Source organism: Artemia franciscana, chromosome 3, assembly GCF_032884065.1.
Source record: "Artemia franciscana chromosome 3, ASM3288406v1, whole genome shotgun sequence".
NCBI classification, from domain to species: Eukaryota; Metazoa; Arthropoda; class Branchiopoda; order Anostraca; family Artemiidae; genus Artemia; species Artemia franciscana.
In genome coordinates this window covers 32,300,925-32,324,053 of record NC_088865.1, presented here as the reverse complement: position 1 = coordinate 32,324,053, position 23,129 = coordinate 32,300,925, and the positions used below count along the sequence as shown (strand labels likewise).

At 35.7% G+C, this 23,129-nt stretch overlaps 2 protein-coding genes across 5 annotated transcripts in view; both read left to right on the top strand.

The window, feature by feature from the left end:
- LOC136025172 (UDP-glucose 6-dehydrogenase-like) overlaps positions 1-1,358 on the top strand; it is a 65,094-nt gene extending 63,736 nt beyond the window's left edge. For 2 of the 4 annotated variants that reach the window (XM_065700942.1, XM_065700940.1), the window contains exon 11: positions 1,040-1,358. In XM_065700942.1, coding sequence (XP_065557014.1) covers positions 1,040-1,077 — 38 coding nt within the window. In that variant the 3' untranslated portion in view covers positions 1,078-1,358. The remainder of the gene's footprint in view (positions 1-1,039) is intronic. The other 2 variants (XM_065700941.1, XM_065700943.1) reach the window with 1 other exon arrangement.
- Positions 1,359-12,863: 11,505 nt separating this feature from the next.
- LOC136025171 (stAR-related lipid transfer protein 7, mitochondrial-like) overlaps positions 12,864-23,129 on the top strand; it is a 55,808-nt gene continuing 45,542 nt past the window's right edge. Inside the window, exon 1 of the mRNA XM_065700939.1 lies at positions 12,864-13,014. Within this exon, the coding sequence (XP_065557011.1) occupies positions 12,890-13,014 (125 nt within the window). The 5' untranslated portion in view covers positions 12,864-12,889. The remainder of the gene's footprint in view (positions 13,015-23,129) is intronic.

Sequence of the window (23,129 nt, the reverse complement as noted above, 5' to 3'; positions counted from 1 at the left end):
AATCCAACCCCATTATGAACAGTATAATGAAAGAAAGGTCAAAAATTAACCTTCTTATTTGAAACTGAAGAAAAGGCAGAACTTGGATGTTGCCAGCGCATATTTGAAGCATGGTTTTCTGGCATTGGTGAATCCCAAAGACAGTTTTGAGAATTTTCCTTTTTTATAGTTATGATTATATTTTTATTTGTTTCACCAAAAAAGAAAAAAAAATTCAGTTTTATTTCATATGCAGGCGATTTGTTGCTTCTAAGCAGCATGCTAAGGGGTTTACAAGAGAATCTTCACCTCCTATTGACCCTATACAGAAGAATAGGACTACGGGTTAACATTGAAAAAAAAACAGAATTTATTGTTTTTAACGGTGCTAATTCGGCAGATGTTAATCTCTTCATCGACAGTATTAGAATCCAGCAGTCCCAGTCTCTGAAATACCTTGATGTCACTTACGGCCAGACGCTTAGATCCACTAGAGGCATATTGACCGGTTCAATTTGTATATGTATTTGATCGGCTTATGTAAAAACAGTCAAATGCAAGAGGTCATTTAATCGTTTTATTAGTTCAAACTTTTCAATGTCGTTGTTCAAGAGAGACAACCAGAGCTTCCTTCTTGACGCTCTTGATGCATCTTTAGGCACTGGTAACTGCAGTCTTAAGGCACTTTTATTGGTAATACTTTTGTAAAAGGATCGTTACTGGATGTTATTCCCAATCGATTGCGCTCAGTTCTTAAGCCTGGGACTAGACGAGTACCATTAAACGAAAACAAAAGAGAAATTGTGAGCAAAATGAACCTAATGATAGTAGAAAGTCTAATCAAATATTTGAATTAAAAAATGTTTTTTTTCCAGCGGAAAAAAATTATTAGAGTCAACTTTGGAGTAGAATGAACAACCCTACATTTTGGGTAAATTCTTATCTTGGTGTTTTAAGTTTCCTTGTGTGCTTAAAAGAATGTTTTTTTTTTTTCATATTTGATGTCTGGTTTTTGCTACCTATGATGTATTTTCTAAATAAATAAGAAATTATTTTTCAGCCTCATCTTTCTTCTTTCAAAATGGGAAGCACTGGTGACGCGTGACAAGTTCTCAGGTTCTTTTTCGCCTGAAATTACACAATTTTTCTGTTTTTCTGCTAAGAATTTGGCATCCTGTGTGTAATTTCGAATAATTTGTTATACTGTACAGTTTCTACTGATTGAAATATTTTTCTCTTTTTGATGTAATTGTTGATGTAATAATGTTAAGAAAAAACATTTTACTTTGAAACTATTCTATAAATTCTGAGATCCAATTTTGTTATATCTTGTTTCGTAGACGAGTTTTTTGTTTATAAAGTAGCGTAGGGCTTGGGTTTTACTTGTATATTTTGTTTCGTAGGCGAGTTTTTTTTTATAAAGTAGCGTAGGGCTTGGGTTTTACTTGTTATATTTTGTTTCGTAGGCGAGTTTTTTTTTATAAAGTAGTGTAGGGCTTGGGTTTTACTCGGTGATCCAATATTTAATTTTTGTTATTTTTTCTTTAATACAAATTTAATGGACTCAGGTGCAGAGGAATTCTACGCAATGTCAAAGGTTAACTTTCGCTGGCTTTCTACTAGAGCTATGGGTGCCACAGCCTGAAGTTGTGCTGTATCTTTGTTGTAGCATATTAAAATGAGATACAGGCAAAATTTGACATTAACTTAAAAGAAATTTGTCTATAAGACTATTGAGAAAAATTAGAGAGCAAGGTTAAACCTAAAGCAAATATAAATAAAGCGCGTACACTGTGATGGCTTTTTTACCACTTCTAACTGAAATAATTTTAAAACTTAGCATAAATTGTAAAAATTGAATTGAGATTGCATGAATAAATTACAATTACGAATCATTAAATTTTGTTTGCGTAAAAAAAGGTAAGTTTAATTGCAGAAAGACTTATGCAAGTACACCCTCAATTCTGTAGCCCCGTCATGAAAAATTTCAAAACTTTATCTCTATCTTTTAAATGTTGGCAATTCGTAAAATTTAAACTAAGCTACCTATTAATTTTCTATAGTAAATAGTTGTTTTTATAATTGGCTGTATTTCCCCTTAGACTGCATAGATAATGATTTCTCAACTTCTCCCCCTTGTGCAAAAAGCCTGAATTTGATTATATTAATCAACTCTGGTGAAAATTAAATTCTTCCTTGGATACATACATTTAATTGGACTTTTTATTGCCTCATTAGTAGTATGGGATCAATGAATCCCAATACAGCCCTACCCCTCAGATGCCTGGTACCGGCACTTTTTTTAAGAGACTAAATAGAAAGGGGATCCCTCCAATGCTGCCATCTACGTAACCAAAAGTCACAAATGGTGTTCATGTTAACTACAGTTATAAATGGTGACATGTTTTTTCCAACGACGAATTTCTTTGCTTCGAACCAGTTTTCCATTGATTTTGTAAAATGTGTGTCTGATGTATGAATCGAATGTGAGATCCATGATTTCCTATGGTAAAAGAACGAAACGCTACTCGACATAGCGAGCAAGCCATTGACGGTATTATATTCTTAGAAATACATTCTAGGCAATCAATGTATTGTTTCTGAGCACTAACCAACTGATGTTAAGCGCCACAATATCGTAACAAATTTCGCAATCGATTTCTCAATTGGAGTTGTATATATGGTAAGTGCTATCAGTGATTCGTTTTCGGGCAAGTTTTTTGGAATCTCTCTGAATTTGCATACCACAGTGATTTGAGATGCTTGCTGGACAGACATATTCATTTGATGGTTAATGAAGCTTGTTTCGATCTCCAAAATTGTAATGACCACAACCGGCTTGGTATTATGTAATGTAATGTAATGGTCTTGAGCACATCGGTTTTTCCATTACGGGGCTTACGCATGAGTTCGGGTCCCCACATCCAGGGCCCCAAATCCCCCTCCAGGGCTCCAATGACACCCTCCCTCTAACTCTCCCCCTCTTCTAAATTTTTTGCTGACTTTGAATTTTTTATTTGAAATATTTTTAGGACATAGAATTTTTGGGAATTATAAATTTGGACTTTGAAATTTTTGAACAAAGATCTTTTTTGGGGGGACTTAGGATATTTTCTTTACTTAGATATTTCTTCAGATTTTGCTGGACATCAACAGTAGATGGTTTATTATATGTTTTGATCAATATAAATTGTGCAGTGGAAGGATAAAACACTTACATCACATTAAACAAAAGTGAAGATGAAATATTGGAAGCAAGTGTGTACACATGATAAGGTTATCGTTGCGTTCAATGCTGACCAAGACACATATTTGAGCACTGGAACAAGCAATAGTGGGGATCTTAGTTTCATGATATTAAGAGATTAAATTACTTTGGAGTACCGAAAAGGCTCAACTTTTATGATGGTGGATATGTGAGAGTAACATTTCCAGAGATGATAGTGCTCAAAGAAAATGCAAATATAAAACTTTTAGTTGATGAGGAAGCCCAGCTTCCTGATACTGTTGGTGGTAATATATTACCCATTGATAGATCTATCGCCATCTCTCTGATGTTAGCATTCAAATGAAAGCAAAGGGAAAAAAGAAAGGTCTACTGCTGCACTAATTTCATAAATTTTTTCCGTGTGCCGAAACTGTAATTTATGTAAAAATAATTCAGTAACAGACAATGAAATCATAAGTAAAATAAAAAGGGTATTGGCAGACAATATAACAAAAGAATAAATAGATATAGTAATGAAAAACAAAGCACCTACAAACATAACTACTATCATCGATAGTTTACCAACATATACAGTCAATGAACCAAATAATACCATTGATAAAATGTTTGATGAAGTTGTAGCCGAATCCATGTTAAAACTCATGTATGTTAGTATCATATTAAATATCATAAGATATTTTACATGCCATTATTTCAGTAAAATTATTTTTTCATGACTTGGTTATATTTCCATGAATTTTAGGGTACACTAGTAAGTCAAACATTTAAACTGCTTATTAAAAAGCAAAAAATGTAAGAAAAGGAATTTTCAGAGATATAGGCAGTACTAACGGGTTCATAGGGGATATATTAGAATCTGAGATGGGTTAACAGGACTTTCACCAAAGTATGAGAGAGATGAGCTGGATTTTGTTCCAAAATCCACACAGATAAGCAAACAAACTCTCAGACAGACAGGTACAAAAGAAAGAGAATGTGATAGACCAAAAACATATACAAACACACCGAGACAGATACCAAACACACAAAGAAAGACACAGAAACAGGCAAACACCCACTAAGACACACAGGCACAGAGAGAGTAAGAGTCAAGACACCAACAAACACACAGTTAGACGCATAAAAACAGAGACAGGCAAACACCTGCTCAGACTCGCAGGCACAGAGAGAGAGAGAGAGTGAGAGAAGCAAACAGTCGCTCAGACAACCAAGCACACTCACACACACACTGAGAGAGAGATAGAGAGAAAGAGAAGCAATCAGCCACTCAGACACATAGAGAGTGTGAGAGAGAAAGAGAAGCAATCAACTGCTCAGACACAGAGAGAGAGAGAGAGACAAAAAAACACATACAAACACACAGTCAGACCCACAAACACATATAGACAGACACTAAGACAAGCAAATATCCGCTCATGCACAGACATACAGAGAGAGAGAGAGAGAGAGAGAGAGAGAGAAAGACCAGCAAACAACCACTCAGACACAGAGAGAGATAGAGAGAGACAAACGCACATACAAACACACAGAGTCAGACAAAGAAACACACAAGCAAACATCTCGCTCAGACACACAGGCACAGAGAGAGAGAAATAGACAAACAGCCGTTCAGACACACGGATACAGAGAAAGAAAGAGAGAGAGAAACGCATACAAACAAACAGATTCACAAGCAAACACCCACTCAGACACACAGGCACAGAGAAAAAGAAAGACTTGCAAACAGCCGCTCAGACACACAGGTACAGATAGAGAGAAAAGCACATACAAACACACAGAGTTAGACACACAAACACACAAAGACAGAGACAAGCAAACACCCAGTAAGTGAAAGAGGCACAGAGAGAGAGATAAATTACATCCCAAAATATACTACGAATCTTAAAAAGTCTGCACACAAAATAACATGTATGTATTATAAAATGATAATTTCAAAAGCATAAATTTCCTCAATTCTGGTAAAGATGAAACCCCAGTTCCTCGCCAAAGAGGGGTCTATTAAATACTATGTGACTGTGGCAAATAATATGTAGGCACAATAATATGTAGTAACTCACCATAATTTACAGAAACGCCTACAACAGCATAAAGATGATATCACAAAATCTTTAAATTCTAATATTGCTACTGTATCTTTCATTCCGCTTTAAACAGCCTTATATTTCGAAATTCTAGCCTCAAAATACTTTTCGAAGAATCTGCGCTTATTAACAATGACCTAGGCATAAAGCAGGTAGTTCGAGAAGCAATTGGAATCAGACTTAAGATTAACAATAAAACGTCCTTAAATAGGGACTGGGAGGAATATTCACTAAATGCTCGATATACAAATGTAATTAAAAGCGATTATACAAAATATTTTAAAAACCAGTAGATATTAGCGCAAATCCAGTAACAAATAGACCTCTGAGGTTAGCTGCCAAAAAAGCCAGATTAGCGCTAAAACTGTGTTTTTTATTATTCTTCTTTCATTTCAATGAATTGCCTTGTTTCATCTCACTTTATTTATCAGTCCTGGTTGAACTTTGCTGAAGTAAGGATGCTAGGACTGTTTTAAAAATATTTATTTTAGTTTTATTGGTCGTCTGTTGTTGTAAGTTTTTTTCTTTCATATATTTATGTTTTGCGGATGACGGCCATTGGACACAGGACCGAAATATTCATTCAAATTAGGTTTTCACTCTCTTACGAACATAATTCCCAAGTGTTCTTCTTGTTTTTGATATTTATGACTGAAAGGTAGTGCGGTCTTCGTCGTTATTTCTCGCTTATGGGGAGCGGTTGACCAATGATATCTTTTATTTTATTCGTTTAGATAAAAAACACGCTATTATTCTTAATCAACAAAAATTCATGGAATGCAAATTTGAAAATCTTCTACCCAAGTCTTTAAGATTCAGATAACACTTAAGTGTCCGGAAAGAAGAGCAATTTTGCTCATACATTATAATTAAAAACATTAACACATATCATTAAAGACAAAAAACAAACACTGTTTGCTCTGAAAGAAAATCTTTAGGAAAATTCTTATTTGATAAATTTTCTTCTGTTGATTTTAGCCAGGTTGCTAGATTGGAAAGAAATATGTTTAGTCATAATTTCCGCATATCATTAAAGACAGAAAAACAAACTCGCTGAGACAGACCGAGAAAGAGAGAGAGAGTGACTAATTCAGAAGATTCGGACTTGACTCATTAGTTTTTTCAGAAACTCATATCCAAGGGATAGGAAGAATGAATTTAGGTGATAAAGAATTTGTCTGTTCGGGCAGGAAGGATGGGGTGCATAAACAGGGAGTAAGGCTCATGATGAATGAGAAAGCTGCTAAGTCTTGTTTGGGCCAGGAAGGTATGAATAATAGAATACTAATCGCTCATTTTATGACTAAAAAATTCAGGGTGTCAGTTATAGACTGACGGAGATACCAGTGATTCAGCTGGCAGCGTCTAGGGTTAACTTAAACCTGAAATTTTGGAAGGGTAACTACCTCCCGAGAATTTACATTGTTGGTAGACTCCAGGATGAGAATTTGAAATAAACTTTCCATTAACAGTTGAATACTAAACTGGAGAGTTTAAAATTTGACAACGTGGTAGATGGATGGAATAATTTTAAGAAAACAATTTCCGAAGTTTCTGATGGTGTATTAGAGAAGAAAGTTTGGACCGCAGCTAGGAATAATATTGAAAAATCTTTATGTTTAATAGAGAGGAGAAGGGGATTTTACAACAAATTTCTGATTGATAGATCATACGAAAACAGAAGGAATGTAAAGAAATTGGAGAAATCATTAAAATATGAACTAAGGAGGTGTAAAGTGGTGGCAATGGATAGAATTGCCGGGGATTTGGGAGATGCAGCTAGACGGCATAATAGTAAAATATTTTACTGGTATGTTAATAAATTGAGAGGGAGTAGTTAATCTGGACTTGTCCCAGTTAAAGGTAGGATCGGGACCACAATTAGTGATAAGGAAAGAATTAAAGAGAGATGGGTAGGACATTTTGAGAATATGCTAAACCGAGATAGAGTTGCAGGAAAAGATATAGATTAAAATGACAAATTTTCTGACACCTTGAATGTGAAAGAAAATTTGTTTTGTGAGGAAAAACTAGCGACAGTACTAAAAGGATTAAAAAATAACAAAACTCTAGATACTGATAGTGTGGTGACTGAGTTTCTTTAATATGGCGGCTCTGAGGTTAGAAATAAGCTACTAAGGATTATGAATATGATTTTTGAAAAAGAGCAAGTACCTTGTGATTTTAGAAAACCTTAATTAAGCCACTGTATAAGAAAGGTGATAAGAGTAAGTGTGGCAATTATCAAGGCATTAATCTGGTCTCTTTTAGTAGTAAATTACTTAGCAATGTGATACTTTATTTTTACTGAGCGATGCTGTAGACAAAGTTTTAAGAGAAGAACATTGCAGTCTTAGAAAAAGGTAGAGGATGTATCGAACAAATTTTCATTTCTAAGTTAATAATTGAGACATGCTTGAGTTATCAAACACCTTTGGTCCTCGGTTTTTATAGATTATGAACAAGCGTTCGATTTTGTTGATAGAAGAGCTTTAGTAAAGGTGATATCCTTGTATGTTATAACTGGCAAATTAATTAAAGAGAATAGTTCTATGTATGAGAATAACGCTGCTGTGGTTTAGGTAGGAAATGAGGTTAGCAGCCGGTTTCATATCAAATCAGGGTTGTGTTCTGTTCCCCTTTATATGGATCATTTTAATAGATTATGTCTTAAGAAGCACAGGAAAGGCAATGGGAGACCACGTAATCAAATGGGAATGAACACTCTCCTGGACTTTGCTTATGCTGATGATTGAAGCATCCTAGATAAAAATGTGATCAAAATAAACTTTTAGAGGTTTTTTGCGTTCAAGGTGCTAGAATAGGCTTGAAAATAAATGTCAAGAAGACAAAGTCACTAAGGCTAGGAATAAGTGAAGATCAAAAGTTGACGTTGGGTAACAAAATATTGATCAGGTGGACAGCCTCACTTTATGTGGTAAAATTACTAGTAAAGACGTGGGAGCAGTGAAGATGTTAGAAGTAGAATAGCCAAGGCTCAGGGTGATTTTTCACAGTTGAATAAAGTTTGAAAAAATAGAAAGATAAGTCTCCGAACCAAGAATAGAATATTGGAATCAGAAGTGATGACGGTAGTCAAATATGGCTCTGAAGCATAGGTGCTCCAAAAAGCGAACGAAGATTTGCTAGATGTTTTCCAGAGAAATTACCTACGGATTGTTGTGGGTGCCCGGCTGACTGACCGTATTTCAAAAAGTAGGCTGTACGAAAAGTTTGGTTCAATACTGCTTTTTAGGGCTATAATGAAAGAAAGAGAAGAAGTTGAGATGGCTAGGGCACTTTCTAAGGATTAGGGATGACAGGGTGTAAAAGACTGTCCTTTTTGGCCAACCGTCTAGGGCTAAACGTAAAGCAGGTCTTCCGTGGTTGGGGTGGGACGATGTCATAAGGAAAGATCTATAGGAAATTGGAACTTCCTGGGAGGATGTAAAGAGGGAGGCTTTGAATAGATTGGGATGGAGAAGGTGCATGCTTGGCTGGGTTGGCATCAGATAGCTTGGTGCTGCGGTGAGTTGTTAGTAGTAGTAGCAGTAGTAGTAGTAGTAGTAGTAGTAAGAGCGAACTTTTGTTCCTATTCAGGAGGAACGTGGAAGAAAACTGGGTTATTTTCTGGTTTCAGATAAAAGTCCATGTTAAGCTCAAAGCCCATGTGAAAACAAGTCAAAACGATAAAAGTAACATCAGTTATTTTTACGACATTGATACCGGAAAACTTTTTCTGGTGTTCACTGTAGACATTTGTAGGGCTTCTAAAAATTTGCTTTCTACTTATTTTGCGACTAAGCTAGGTCGAAACCATAGTTATGTTGGTTGTCGATATAAAAGAGTAGGGGTTTGTACAAAGATTATTTCAGTGATGGATCATTTGAGAACGAAAGGAAAGTAAGGGAAGTAGAGAGGGCATTAAAGTGTGAAATAAAGAGGTGCCATATGGGGTCGATGGACATAACGGTGAAAAATAAGGGAAAAGCAGCCAGGCAGCATGATAGTAAAATATTATATTAGTAATATAAGACACTGAGAGGTGTCTTATAGGTGTCTATTTCAGTAGATGCTATTCAAGCAGTAGTGAAGAAAAGTAACTATTTAACGAACACGCTACTTGGGGAATGTAAATAAAAGTTGCGCAATACGTCATAAACAATAAACGCAGATTAAACAATCATAATTATAAGTATTGGTGCTTGGTTTTCATTAAAATTGTCAGTAATGAGCTGCTGCAGACGACATTAGTATAGCGTAAACAAGCTTTCGGGTGGGAGAAGATAAATGTCGTATGCATTCGGCTTTTTTCAGCCGGGTTCACCACTAATGTTGCAGTCCATATCCCCCTCCGACCCACCCCCCTCAACCCTTAAACTCAGAACAGGATCCTCAATCTCATAATTGGAACCAAGCTATGTTCTAATAGTCCCGGATATCGCGCAAGTTCATTTCCTCGTAATTTTAAATGGATTTTGACTCTGTAAGATTTAATTTGTTGTACTAAACTTCTAATATACGTGATTTATTGAAATGTCATTTAATTGATTTGTTTGTTGGTTCTCCAATTTATATTAATAAATAGCAATGATATCATCGGATCACATTAAGCCAAAACAAAAATCATAGGCAGTGCAATAACGCTGACTAAGTAAAGATACAAAATAAGTCAATGGGTACTTGTGTGAAATACCCCCTACCGCTCAAGAAGTGAAGTTCGCTTAATCCTAATAAAATATACCTAAGTATGGTAAAAATGTTGTACTTTAGAAACAAAGTTGGGCTATATATTTGCACATTGGTGGTGGGGGTTAAGTACAACGGATATGCATCCAAAATGTATTAGCTACAACTATTCTGATATTATGAAGTAAAAATTGTTTTCTAGCTTCCCACTGTCCAAATACATTACCCAATCCCCCCCCCCCTAATGTGCAGATATATAGCTCGAATTATATATTTCCCATCTATTTTGTCACGTCTCTTTGTCTTTTCTCACGCTAAGTTGAAAGAAACCAGCGAAAGAAACCTATTTACAGTACGTCAATGCATGAACAACTTCAGCTGTAGGGGGTATATTATACAAATACCAGTCAAAGTACTACCACAGATTGTGTAGCATTATATAGTGACATATTCCCTATATTCAAATAGTGACCGTATTTCAAATTTGAGAGTATTTGAAAAAGTTAAAGTTAGAAGTAGTAACTTATCCGTTGGACATTGTTTGACAAAGAATATCCAGAAAGCCTCTTAAATTCTTGGAATCATTGCGACAGAAACCTTAAATTAATCGAATTACCTTCCCCTTTGTATCTTAAAAAAAAAGCAATTCTGTAAAAATTACGCAACATTTTTGCTTGTGTAAATTAGTGTGTGATGGTATAAATTTCTAGAGGGAGGGGGTACACTCAATATCGTTTTTATGTCTATAATTCCCTTCACAAGAAAGCTCGGTCTCCTAGTGCTCCATTATAAAACTGATAATAATAGAAACAAGGAATAGGTTGGTAGCGCTTATTTGTACACAAAATTTCTAAATTGTGAGAAAAATATTCATATTTGGTTTAAATTAACTTTATTCTATTCTCAGCAGACATTTCGTACATCTTTCTGATGCAGGGATAAATGTGCCACAAGTAGCCCTGGGTTGTGTTAAATGCGACTAATTTTAATCATAATTCTTAGTACATTTATGTCAATTCTTTTTTGGAGCTGCTTAAAAGAAATATTAAGTAAAGCGAAAATAGCGAGAAGTCAGCATAGTATTGTGCATAGAAGAAGTCCTTCATTTGCGTGTTAATATGCGAATCCAAAACGCAAGGAACAGGACGTTATCAGCTTTTATTAGGCATTTCAGTGACGAATAAGAATGTCGCAGTTTCAATTAAACATTGGAAATAAAAATTAAAACGGTAAGACAATTCCTGAAGCGAATCTCCCTCTACCAAATTCCATGACCAAACTATAACCGATTTAACCTATCCAGTTATAGTACGAATATCATAATAAATGCACACAGTCTTATTTTCTTTTTCAATGATTTTTTTTTTTCATTCAGGAAATTATATTCACTGTATTTCTTTTTCTTCAATGGTTTCATTTCTGTCATATTCAAAGCAAGAGAATTTCATCATAAACTGATAGATTTTAGGAAGTAAAAGCCCCTTAAATATCAGGGGAAAAAATTAACCTGAGCAAACGTGACGAGACAGGAAGCGTAGAATATTTTTCAATTTTGTAATTTAGGGTCACATTTTTACTTCATGATATGGTTTCATAGGCAGTATATTTGGACAAATATTAATTTGGAACATATTACGAAGCGTAATGGACCCTTTTTTTCTCATTTTCCTTACGTTAAAACGAGTAGGGATTAATTATAAAAAATATGCTCCAGGTAAAAAAAAAAATTTGACACTTAAAACGATCAATATCTTTAGAGCTACATAATAAATTATAGTTTTTTCCAAATTATTGGGTACGGGTGACATCCCCCCTCCCTTCATCGACGCCACTGTAGGAAACCTTAACTAAAAATGTTCCTCCAAGATTCTTTCAGGCTTAATTTGGTTTATTTTAGCGTAAAGAGCAAGGTATTGACCAGGGTCTGAACCCCCTCGTATACGTAATAATTTCTGTTCGTTTTAAGTTATAATGTTGCTCCTTATTTTAAGTTGAAAAAATTTGTTTTTCTTATATAATTTCTGATCTTTTTATAATAGTACTGGATCTGGCGCCCCCTTCAACGAAAATTCTCTTCCTCATGAAAATTCCTTCATGTACTCCCACGTCATCCCCTCCCCAAAGTCCCCCAGCAGAAAAAAATCCCCCTGAAAATGTCTGTGTACCTTCCAATAACCAATACTACATATAAGCAATGGGCAAAGTTCATAGCCTGTAGCCCTTCTCCTTGGGATTCTTGGGGATTAATTTGTCCTCAGAAACATATATATTAGATTTTTCTACTATGTTGAATAAAATGGCAATTTCAGTATTTTGATCCGGTGGCTTTGGGAAAAAACATGGATCGGAGGGGGCCTAGTTGCCTTCCAATTTTCGGTCTCTAAAAAGGGCACTACAAATTTTAATTTGCGTTTGAATGAGCCCTCTCGTGACATTTTAGGACTACTGGATTGATACAATCACCCCTGAGAAAATAATAATAATCAAAAATAAATAAACACGCACCCATGATCTTTGTTCTGGTAAAAAAAATACAAAATTCCACATTAATGGAAATAGGACCATGAGACAGTTTACAGAAGGGTTCTCTGATACACTGAATCTCATGGTGGGATTTTTATTAGGATTCTATGACTTTTAAGGAGTGTTTCCCTTTTTTTCAAAAATAACATAAATTCTCTCTGGCTTGTAACTTTTGATGAGTAAGACTAAACTTGATGAAACTTGCATATTTAAAATCAGCAAGAAAATTTAAATCTTTTGATGTATTTATTGGTATCAGAATTCGGTTGGTTAAAGTTTTGGTTACTATTGAGCCGGGTCGCTCCTTACTTACAGATCGTTACTACGAACTCCTTGAAAATTGTAAACCTACGCAACAATTTTAGCATAACTTTTAAACGTTTTACACATGACAACCCGAACACTACTTAGAAATCTAGTTGTAAACCATGGTCCAAGGATTATTAAGTCTGCTTCGTTTCATTGTGAATGTATTACAAATCATAGAGTAAAAAGATCTTACCAGGTTTATAGGTCAGTAAAATTAGGTGGCTTTCATATGCTGTAGGTAATGCCTAATGGTTAGCTTGAGTCTTACTTCATAGGCTAGCTTAAATCTCACTTCTTTTTGTTTTAAGGTCTAGTAGACATTGCCAATGATGTAATGAAACATGGCATTGTATATAGGCTACTCAAAGAAATTTTTATTCAAATTTTGTCAAAATTTGTCTGCAAATTCATATTTAAGCACTTGCTGAGCTCTTAAAAATGAAAAATTTTTCTATTAAAGTATGAGTTTCATGTTTTTCTGACAAAATAATACTATGTTTTCTTAATGCTGTTTTCTCAGCTGTTTTAAACAAAATAATATTACATTCTATCAATGCCAAAATTATTTATAATAAGATTAGTTTAGGTTAGATTAGGTCAAATAGTGGTAAAATTCTAGTTAATTGACTTCTTGCTATCTCATAAAGGGTTTAGGTTAGGAAAATAAAACTTTCAGGGATGAATCTACAGACTAAAGTATGTCCTCCCTCTAGAGGACCCTGACCTTTGATTACCTTTAAAAATATGTGCGTTTTAAAAGTGAAACCTTGCAAAATAGACCTTCTGCTTAATTGAAGTACAACAAAATTGTTTTCAGCTTCATAACTTTGCTCAGTTCCATTTTATAAGGTTTTGAAGATATGAGAATACATTTCCTAAATATTGAAAAAAAAAACATCAATATTGCTCAAAATTCTACTCAAATAACAAGAATTACATTTTTAGAACTAAAGACAGAGAAAAGCAACTAGTAACTAAAAATTAAGGTAAAATGTTATTTTGTCAAAATTTCAATAGGTAAGCCTATAGACCTGTCATGTAGGCAAATTTCAGGGCCCTCTAGAGGGAGAAGGAGTGAAGGTAGGTACTTTAAAATACCTTCCCAGGTCATACTTTAGCCTATAGACCCATCCCTGAAAGTTTCATTTTCCTAACCTAAACTCTTTCCAAGATAGCAAGAAGTCAATTAGCTAGAATTTTACCCAAATAGTGCTTAAATTTGAATTTGCAATAGAAGCAATTATTATATTCATGAAGAGCATGAAAAAGGCATCAAGTCATATATTCACTTTATTGGTAAGCCTAATATGATAAACATGTCTATCACTCCACAAGTAGATGTGAAAGAAGCACATGAACGACAACAATTGAGAGATGCATTGTCTGTAATCTAAGGGTGGAATCAGTTTTATATATGTAACATTTTCAATTAAATTATTGTTAATTTATTCTAAAAGAGTTAGTTCTGGCACACTTGAACAATAGCATCAGGATTGGAGATTCTTCAATTCACAGTCTATATTTACCATTCTTTCTTTGGTTCAATAAAAACTATGAAAATAACAACATGTCATCTACAGAAATTTTGAACTTGCAACTCAGCAGTTGGTAAACTCAGCAGTTTTACCAACTTGTGCAGTGATTTTATGCATTGTATTCAAAATGGACATTATGCTAATTTTTGACAAAAACTTGGTAAAATGAAAATTTTACAAATGAAAGTTATATTTAGACTTTTACAATTGACTTCTTGCTATTCCAGAAAGGATTTATGTTAGGAAAATGAAACTTTCAGGGATGGGTCTAAAGGCTAAAGTATGTCCTGGGAAGGTATTTTAAAGTAACTACCTCCACTCCTTCTCCCTCTAGAGGGCCCTGAAATTTGCCTACATGACAGGTCTTGTAGGCAAAACCTAAAGGGTCTTGCCAGGTCTTGTAGGCAAGACTCTGTGTTTTAAAGTAACTACATCCATTCCTTCTCCCTCTAGAGGGCCCTGAAATTTGCCTATATGACAGGTCTATACCTATTGAAATTTTGACAAAACAACATTTTACCTTAATTTTCAGTTACTAGTTGCTTTTTCTCTTTCTTTAGTTCTTAAAATGCAATTCCTGTTATTTGAGTAGAATTTTGAGCCATATCAATGTTTTTTTTTTCAAAATTTAGGAAATGTATTTGCATATCTTTGAAACCTTATAAAATGGAATCAACCAAAGTTATGAAGCTGAAAAAATTTTTGTTGTACTTCAATTAAGCAGAAGATATATTTTGCAAGGTTTCACTTTTATAAGACACATATTTTTAAAGGTCATCAAAGGTCAGGGCCCTCTAGAGGGAGAAGGAGTGGAGGTAGTTGCTTCAAAATACCTTCCTGTGACAAACTTTAGTCTGTAGATTCATCCCTGAAAGCTTCATTTTCCTAACCTAAACCCTTTCTGAGATAGCAAGAAGTCAATTAACTAGAATTTTACCATTTTTAATTTTTGGGGGGAGGGGGAAGTCAGGCCATGATGGGCCAGGGGGTTGTATCTTTATTTTTTATGGCACTTGGTATTAACCAAGTGACATATAGCAATCGCAAATTCTGTCAGTCTGTCTGTCTGTTGGTCCTGGTTTTACTACTTTAGGCACTTCCAGGTAAGCTAGGATGATATCAGGGACCGGACCAGATTAAATTAGAAATAGTCGTTTTCCCGATATGACCATCTGGGGGGGGGGGGGGCATGGGGGCTGGTTAATTTGGAAAAATAGAAAAAATGAAGTATTTTTAACTTATGAGTGGGTGATGGGATCTTAATGAAATACGATGTTTGGAATGATATTGTGTCTCAGAGCTCTGATTTTAAATCCCGACCAGATCTGATGACATTGGGGGGAGTTGGAGGGGGGAACCTAAAATCTTGGAAAACACTTAGAGTGGAGGGATCAGGATGAAACATGGTGGGAAAAATAAAAACAAGTCCTAGATAGATGATTGACATAAACGGAACGGATCCGCTCTCTTTGGGGTAGTTGGGGGGGGGGCTGAAAAATTAGAAAAATGAGGTATTTTTAACTTACAAACAGGTGATCAGATCTCAATGAAATTCGATATTTAGAAGGATATCGTGGCTCAGAGCTCTTATTATAAACCCGAATGGATCTGTTGACATTGGGGGGAGTTGGGAGGGGGATCCTAAAACTTGAAAAAACACTTAGAGTGGAGAGATCGTGATGAAACTTGGTAGGAAAAATAATCACGAGTCCTAGATAAATGATTGACATAACCAGAACGAATCCGCTCTCTTTGGGGTAGTTGGGGGAGGGGTTAATTCTGAGAAATTAAAAAAAAATGAGGTATTTTTAACTTATGAACAGGTGATCAGATCTCAATGAAATTTGATATTTAGAAGCATATCGTGTCTCAAAGCTCTTATTTTAAATCCTGACCAGATCTGGTGACATTGGGGGAAGTTTGGGGTGGGGGAACCTAGTCATGGAAAACGCTTAGATTGGAGGGATTGGGATGAAACTTGGTGGGAAAAATAAGCAGAAGTCTGACATACGTGATTTACATAATTGGAACGGATCCACTCTATTGGGAGGGGGGGGGGCAGTTGTGGGGACCAGAAATCTTAGAAAATACTTAAAGCAGTGAGATCAGGATGAAACTGGATGGGAAGAATAGAAACCTGTCTAAGATATGTGACTGATATAACCAGACCGGATCTGCTCTCTTTGGTGGAATTGGGGGGGGGGGGGGTAATATTGAAAATTGAGGTATTTGTAACTTACGAAAGGGCGACCAGATTTTAATGAAATTTGATATTTAGAAGGATCTTGTGCTTTAAAGTTCTAATTTTAAATTCCGACCAGATCCTGTGACATGGGGGGGAGTTGGAGGGGGAAACCGGAATTCTTGGAAAACGTGAAAATTGGGGTATTTTTATCTTACGAATAGATGATCGGATCTTAATGAAATTTGATTTTTAGAAGGAATTCATGTCTCAGAGCTTTTATCTCAAATCCCGACCAGATCTTTTGACATTGGGGGGAGTTGGAGGGGGAAATCTTGGAAAAACACTTGGAGTGGAGGAATCGGGATGAAGCTTGGTGGATCGAATAAACAAATGTCCTTGATACGTGATTGACAGAATCGTACTGGATTCGCTCTCTTTGGGGGAGTTGGGGGGAGGGGTTCAGTGATTTGGCGAGTTTGGTGCTTCTGGACGTGCTAGGACGATGAAAATTGGTAGGTGTGTCAGGGTGCTGCACAATTTGACTTGATAAAGTCGTTTTCCCAGATTCGACCATCTGGGGGGCTAAAGGGAGAGGAAAAATTAGAAAAAATTAGGTATTTATAACTTACGAGTGGGTGATCGGATCTTAATGAATTTTGATATTTAGAAATACATCGTGACTCAGAGCTCTTATTTTAAATCCTGACCGGCATTAAGCCTCTTATTTTCCTTTTTAAATCAATCTATTGATTCATAGAATTTTGTTAGAGCTCATACCATATGATCTCTTGGCTCTTAGCTCTTCTCGCCTCGTCACAAGTGCCATATGAGCGCTTAGCTCTTGTTTTATTTGTGAAGGGGGGTTGAGTCATGGGTCAGATCCCATGATTTTTGGAATAAAATATTCGACAGTCTATTTGTATGATATACCCTCAAATTTTTATTCTTCTTATATGTTCTTCTGATGCTCAATCCTAATGAAATATTTGAAAGTTAGATAAAAATATTATACTCCTTAACCAAATTTGGGCTGTATATTAGCACATTAAAAAGGGGGGGGGGGTATAGTGGGTGTGCATGTCTCATGAGTTAGTTGCAATTATTATGTATATTGTGTAGTAAGAATTTAACCCTCCCCCCCCCTAATGCAAAAACATATAGTCCAAATTATATATTTCCATCTATTCTGTCACTTCTCTTTGTCTTGTCTCATGCTATGCTGAAAGAAACTAATGAAAAAAGATCTAGTTCTATAAGGTGTCAATGAATGAACAACTTCAGTGATAGGGGGTTTATCATACAAGCACCAAGTATTGTTAATAAGCTTTTTGTTTGTTTTTTTTAAAGGGGCATGTAGGAGGGCCAGGGGTCAGCTTGTTTTTTTTTTGGAATAAAGTATCACTGATATTTTTTTTTGGGGGGGTAGGGCTTTGGAGGGAAGGCCAGGGGTCAGCTCCTATGGTTTTTTGCAATAAAGTATTGTTACTAGGTTTTTTCTTCTTTTTTGGGGGGGTTCAGACCATGGAGGGAGGGCCAGGGGTCATTTTGCATGATTCTTGTAATAAAACACTGAGCTTTTTTTTGGGGGGGGGGGGGGGTAGTTGGGCCATGGAGGGAGGGCCAGGGGTCAGCTCCCCTAGGTTTTGGAATAAAATATTGTTATAATTGTTTTAGTAGGGGTGGGGCTTATCTGATTTTTGAGCTATTTTAAAAACACTTTCATAAAAACTTTATATGACCCAAGGGCATATCTTACAAACACCTGCCCCCAAGCTCTGGGGATTGTGTTGACTCCATATTCTTATTATTTGATCTTTGAAGTATTTTAAAAAATAGGTATCTCAAAATTTTGTATTGGATGCAAATGGGGGAAAAGAGTGTGGGAGGGGATAATTGCCATCCAATTATTTTTTACTCTTAAGAAGGCTAAAGGAACTTCCAAATTCCAATCAAAGTGACCCTTTTCCAAAGTTTATATCACCAAACCTTCTATATGAAGTGCATCTAGGGAAAAAACATTGAAGCCTTATGGCCTTTACTATAGACAACATTATAGCATTGGCTCTGATAGATTAAACATCAAAGAAGAAGTATCAATTAAATCAGGAAACAGGAAAATTCAGAAAAAGCATATATATTTTTCGAATGGTGAAAAAAAGTCTTATTGCTAATTAACGATACTGGATCAAATCAAGGAGTGATAAAGGTTTTACATTTTGCACTTTGATAAGTTTATAAGGGTGTAAATGGCAGTCCAAACACGAGAGGCCGAGAAAATGCAAAGTGCCCAGTTCTTGCAAGAAATTAATTTTAAACTGGATTTATTACCGGTGCTTTCGCAGAAAGTTAATACAATTCCTGAACTTTCGGATAGCATTGATGCCATACAAGTACAGTTAAGTAACATTATTACGCAGTTATCTAACAATGCTAAGACAAATGATGAAATTAAAAAAGAGCTGGAAAATGTGAAATCTAACCTAGCAGTCTCTTATGAACGAGCCAACAAGCTCGAAGCAGAGCAGAAAAGAACGAATTTAATCTTCTATAATTACACCCCTCAACAACTCGGCGATTATACTCTGAAGCAAGAAATAACGGGGTTATTAAATCGTACTATGCCGTCTCTCGGGATAAATCGAAGTGATATACGTGACATTTTTAGATTGAAATCAGGGCCGATAGTAGTAAAGCTAAACTCGGTTGAAATCAGAGACTATATTTTAAGAAACAGCTCCGTATTAAGAAGGTTTGGTTTATCGGTGGCTCCGGATTACACAGCTATACAAAGGGAGGCCCGTAAACATTTAAAGGAAATGTTAACTACTGCGCAAAATGATGGCCGTGATGCAAAATTACGAGGTGACAAACTATTCATCGAAGGCCGAATATTCAGGTATGATGGAAATTCAATAGTCGAGATTAAGCGTAATTTGAAGCCAGTACAAAATTCTGGTCCACCCTTTAGTGCTAGGCTCCCAAATGATCCCAATAATATTCCGATGAGGCTAGTTAGTGATGCCAGTGATAGTGATACTGAGACATTAGTACCATCGACCACCACTCCTCAGGCAGTATCGACAGCTAAAAGACCTTCTAGTGCTATTGTCAGCCCAAATGACTTGTTTCGACCAGGTACTCGTAATGTAGCACCCAAAGGAAGCCATTCGCCAAGAAAGAAGTTTAATGATAGACATCGTGGTGGTTTTTCATGTGATTTTTATTACAATAAACACCGAAGTGAGTTAGCGGATATAAATAACCGCACTCGTGAGTATTATCATGTTGCCTTTCCCCCGACTAAGACTAGTAACGAGCAATCTCAACCAAAGGCTAGTGATGTTAACGTGCTAACAGAAGGCGTAGAAACATAGGATATAGAGGGCCATATACTGAGTCTAGTGTCATGGAACATACAAGGATTACGTGATAAGTTGACCTATTTATATGACGATTTATTTTCGTTTGATGTGATTTCGCTGATTGAAACATGGAACGATTGTTCTCCTATATCACCTCTCCCCGGGTATTTCGTTGAACAGACCGTGCGTAATGTAGCAAGAAATAATAGACATTATGGTGGCATTTTGGTTTTGGTTAAAGCATCTGCTATTGACGGCTATGAGAGAATTAGTAGTAGATCTGAAAACTTGCTTTGGCTGTCTATTTATTTGAAATGTGGGAAGCAATTAATTTTGGGTGTAGTGTATATACCTCCACAGAATAGTTCGTACAATCGAGAAAATACTTGGGAAATTTTAGGGGAAGAATTTTCGTTAATACAAGAAAGTTATAAAGATCAAGATGTGTTGGATTTCAATGCTTATACCGGCCTGGAGGCTGAGATCCCAGATGTGTTGATCCCAGATTTAGGCGATTTTGTCCCAATTTGTTGTAGAATACCACGAAGCAACAAGGATGAAAAAAGAAAAATAAATGTATGGGGAAGAAAGCTCCTGGCGTTTTGTGGGGAGCATGGTCTGATGATTGCGAATGGTAGGTTTGGGAAGGATAAGGGTAGGGGCGAGTTCACTTGCCTTTCGGGTCCAACTCCAAGTGTTGTAGATTATGTGCTAATTAATACGCAATTTGTACCTGAATCAATAAATATGGGAGTATTAGATTTAGTTGGATCTGATCATAGAGCTATTATGCTTGAGGTGAAGATTGGGCAGTTTGCGAAACACGGTTCACGACTAAGAAATTTCTATAATGCGGATTATAGAAAAATAGGTTTAGGAAAACGAATTAGAAATGATTTAACAGATAAAGATATTGAAGCATTTAGAAGGGAGCTCTTGGACTCGCATGTAAAAAAATAATTTGAAAGCGTTAGAAGACAATGAAAAAGATGCACATAGTGTAATTATGCTGTTAAATGAAATAATGGGCAGTTGTGCAGAATCATGTGGCCTAACTAAAAAATTAAAAAAGAATGAGGGATATTTTGACTTGGATTTCAAGTTAATGAAAGAAGAAGCAAAATATTTATTAAATCGTTTGAATGAATTTGATAGCGCGGAAGATCAAAGTCTAAAATTGGCTAATTATAAAGATAAAAGAAGAGAATATAAAAGTTTAATAAAAAGAAAAAAAAAAAGAGTACGAGCATAAGAAGAAACTGGATATCGCTGATGATTTTAGAAATAAAGATTTTAAAAAGTTTTGGGGCTATATAAAGAATGATAGTGGAAGGAGAAATGTTAATACCCAGGCTGTTCCGGAAGCTGATTCATGGCCTGATTACCTAAATAATTTAGAAGGTGTTTGTGCAGATCTTCAGGAGGTAGCGCATACCCCAGAGATGGTTATTTATCCCATGAGAGAACATGATTACGATTTAGTGGGTGATGTGAATGGCCAAGAGATTAAGTCAATATTTAAGAATTTAAAAGGTGGTACTGCTGCGGGTGTTGATGGTATACCAATATTGTTATTTAAGAATTTTCTTTCCATTTTGATACCGATAATTGTTCTTCTTTGTAATAAGGTGTTAAGGTCATGGCAATGGCCAAGCGCTTGGAAGACATCATTGTTTATACCACTTTTTAAGAGAGGAAACCCGAAGGCTCATGAAAATTATCGTTTAATAGCACTTGTCCCTGCTTTAAGTAAGGTTATGGAGAAAATATTAGATACCAGGCTTTCCAATTGGTTAAATACAAATAATTTAATACATGAGGAACAAGAAGGTTTCAGGACAGGGTATGGGACGACAGATAGTGTGTTTATTTTAAAGGCATTAATAGATAAATATGGAAAGGGTAAAACTTGTCTTTATGTGGGATTTCTGGATCTCCATAAGGCTTTTGATAGTGTCGACAGAGAGTTATTGAAGGATGCCATGCTAAATATTGGCCTTCCCCATTCATTTGTTAGATTGATAGTGAGCATGTATACTTGTGTGAGTGGAATCATTCAAGTTGGTAATAGGTTTTCGAAGCTTTTTGATATTAAGCGGGGAGTAAAACAGGGCAGCACCCTTTCACCTAAGTTGTTTAATATTTTTATTAATGATGTTGTTAATTTTCTAGAGAATAGATGGGCTCCGAAAGTTAGCCTAGGGACTCAAAAACTATCTCTCTTATTATTTGCAGATGATATTGCTTTGGTGGCTAATAAACCGCAAGATCTACAGACTCTTTTGAATCTCATAGAAGAATATTTGCATACAAAAAAGTTAAGGCTGAATACTGAAAAGAGCGAAGTTGTTATTTTAAAAAAAAGGAAGGTTGGGGACGATGAAAAATATACGTTTAAATTTAATAATAAGGAACTATTTATAAGTAAAAGAATAAAATATTTAGGCTTTATCTTATCGGAAAATGGAAGCCTAAGGAGTCATGTTGATGAAATAATTAAGAGAGGTAGGGTGGCCATGTCAGCTATATTTAGACCCGACGATAATGGGGATCAAAAACCTAAAAATGCATAAAAGAATATTTAACACAAAAATTTTACCCATAATAGAATATGGAGCAGAGATATGGGGTGGAGAAACGGTGCAGCAACTGGAGTCCCTTCAGCTCCAGTATTATAAAAGAGTGTTTGGTTTACATCAGACAACTCATTCACAGATTCTGAAAGGTGATATGGGCCTGTTTTCTTTAAAGCTACGTAGGTATATTTTAATGCTTAGATTCTGGTTGAAGTTAACTAAGAGTAATGAAGATAGACTAGTAAGAGTGGCATATGAAGAGATGTTGAAATGTGGTTTAAAAACCTCGTGGCCATCCCAAATTAAATCATTACTAGAAAAAGTAGGAATGCCTTATTTATGGAATAATGGTCTTTGCTCTCGCGATGTACCAGCAAATTTAGAAAGCCAGGTACGATTTATATTAGAGAGTCAGGAAATTCAGCATTGGCAAGGGCTGGTTCTTGATTCTACAACCCTACAACATTATAATCAGGCAAAACCTAGTTTTGGGGAGGAAGTTTATTTTAAACTTAATTTACCGGCTATGATTCTACGTCGTTGGATTCAGCTTAGGGCAAATTGTCTTCCAATCCAGAACAGGCAAAAAACGTTCGACAAAAATAAAATGATAGTTGGTCCTGATAGGCGGTATCTTTGTCCTCTTTGTAAAGATGATGAT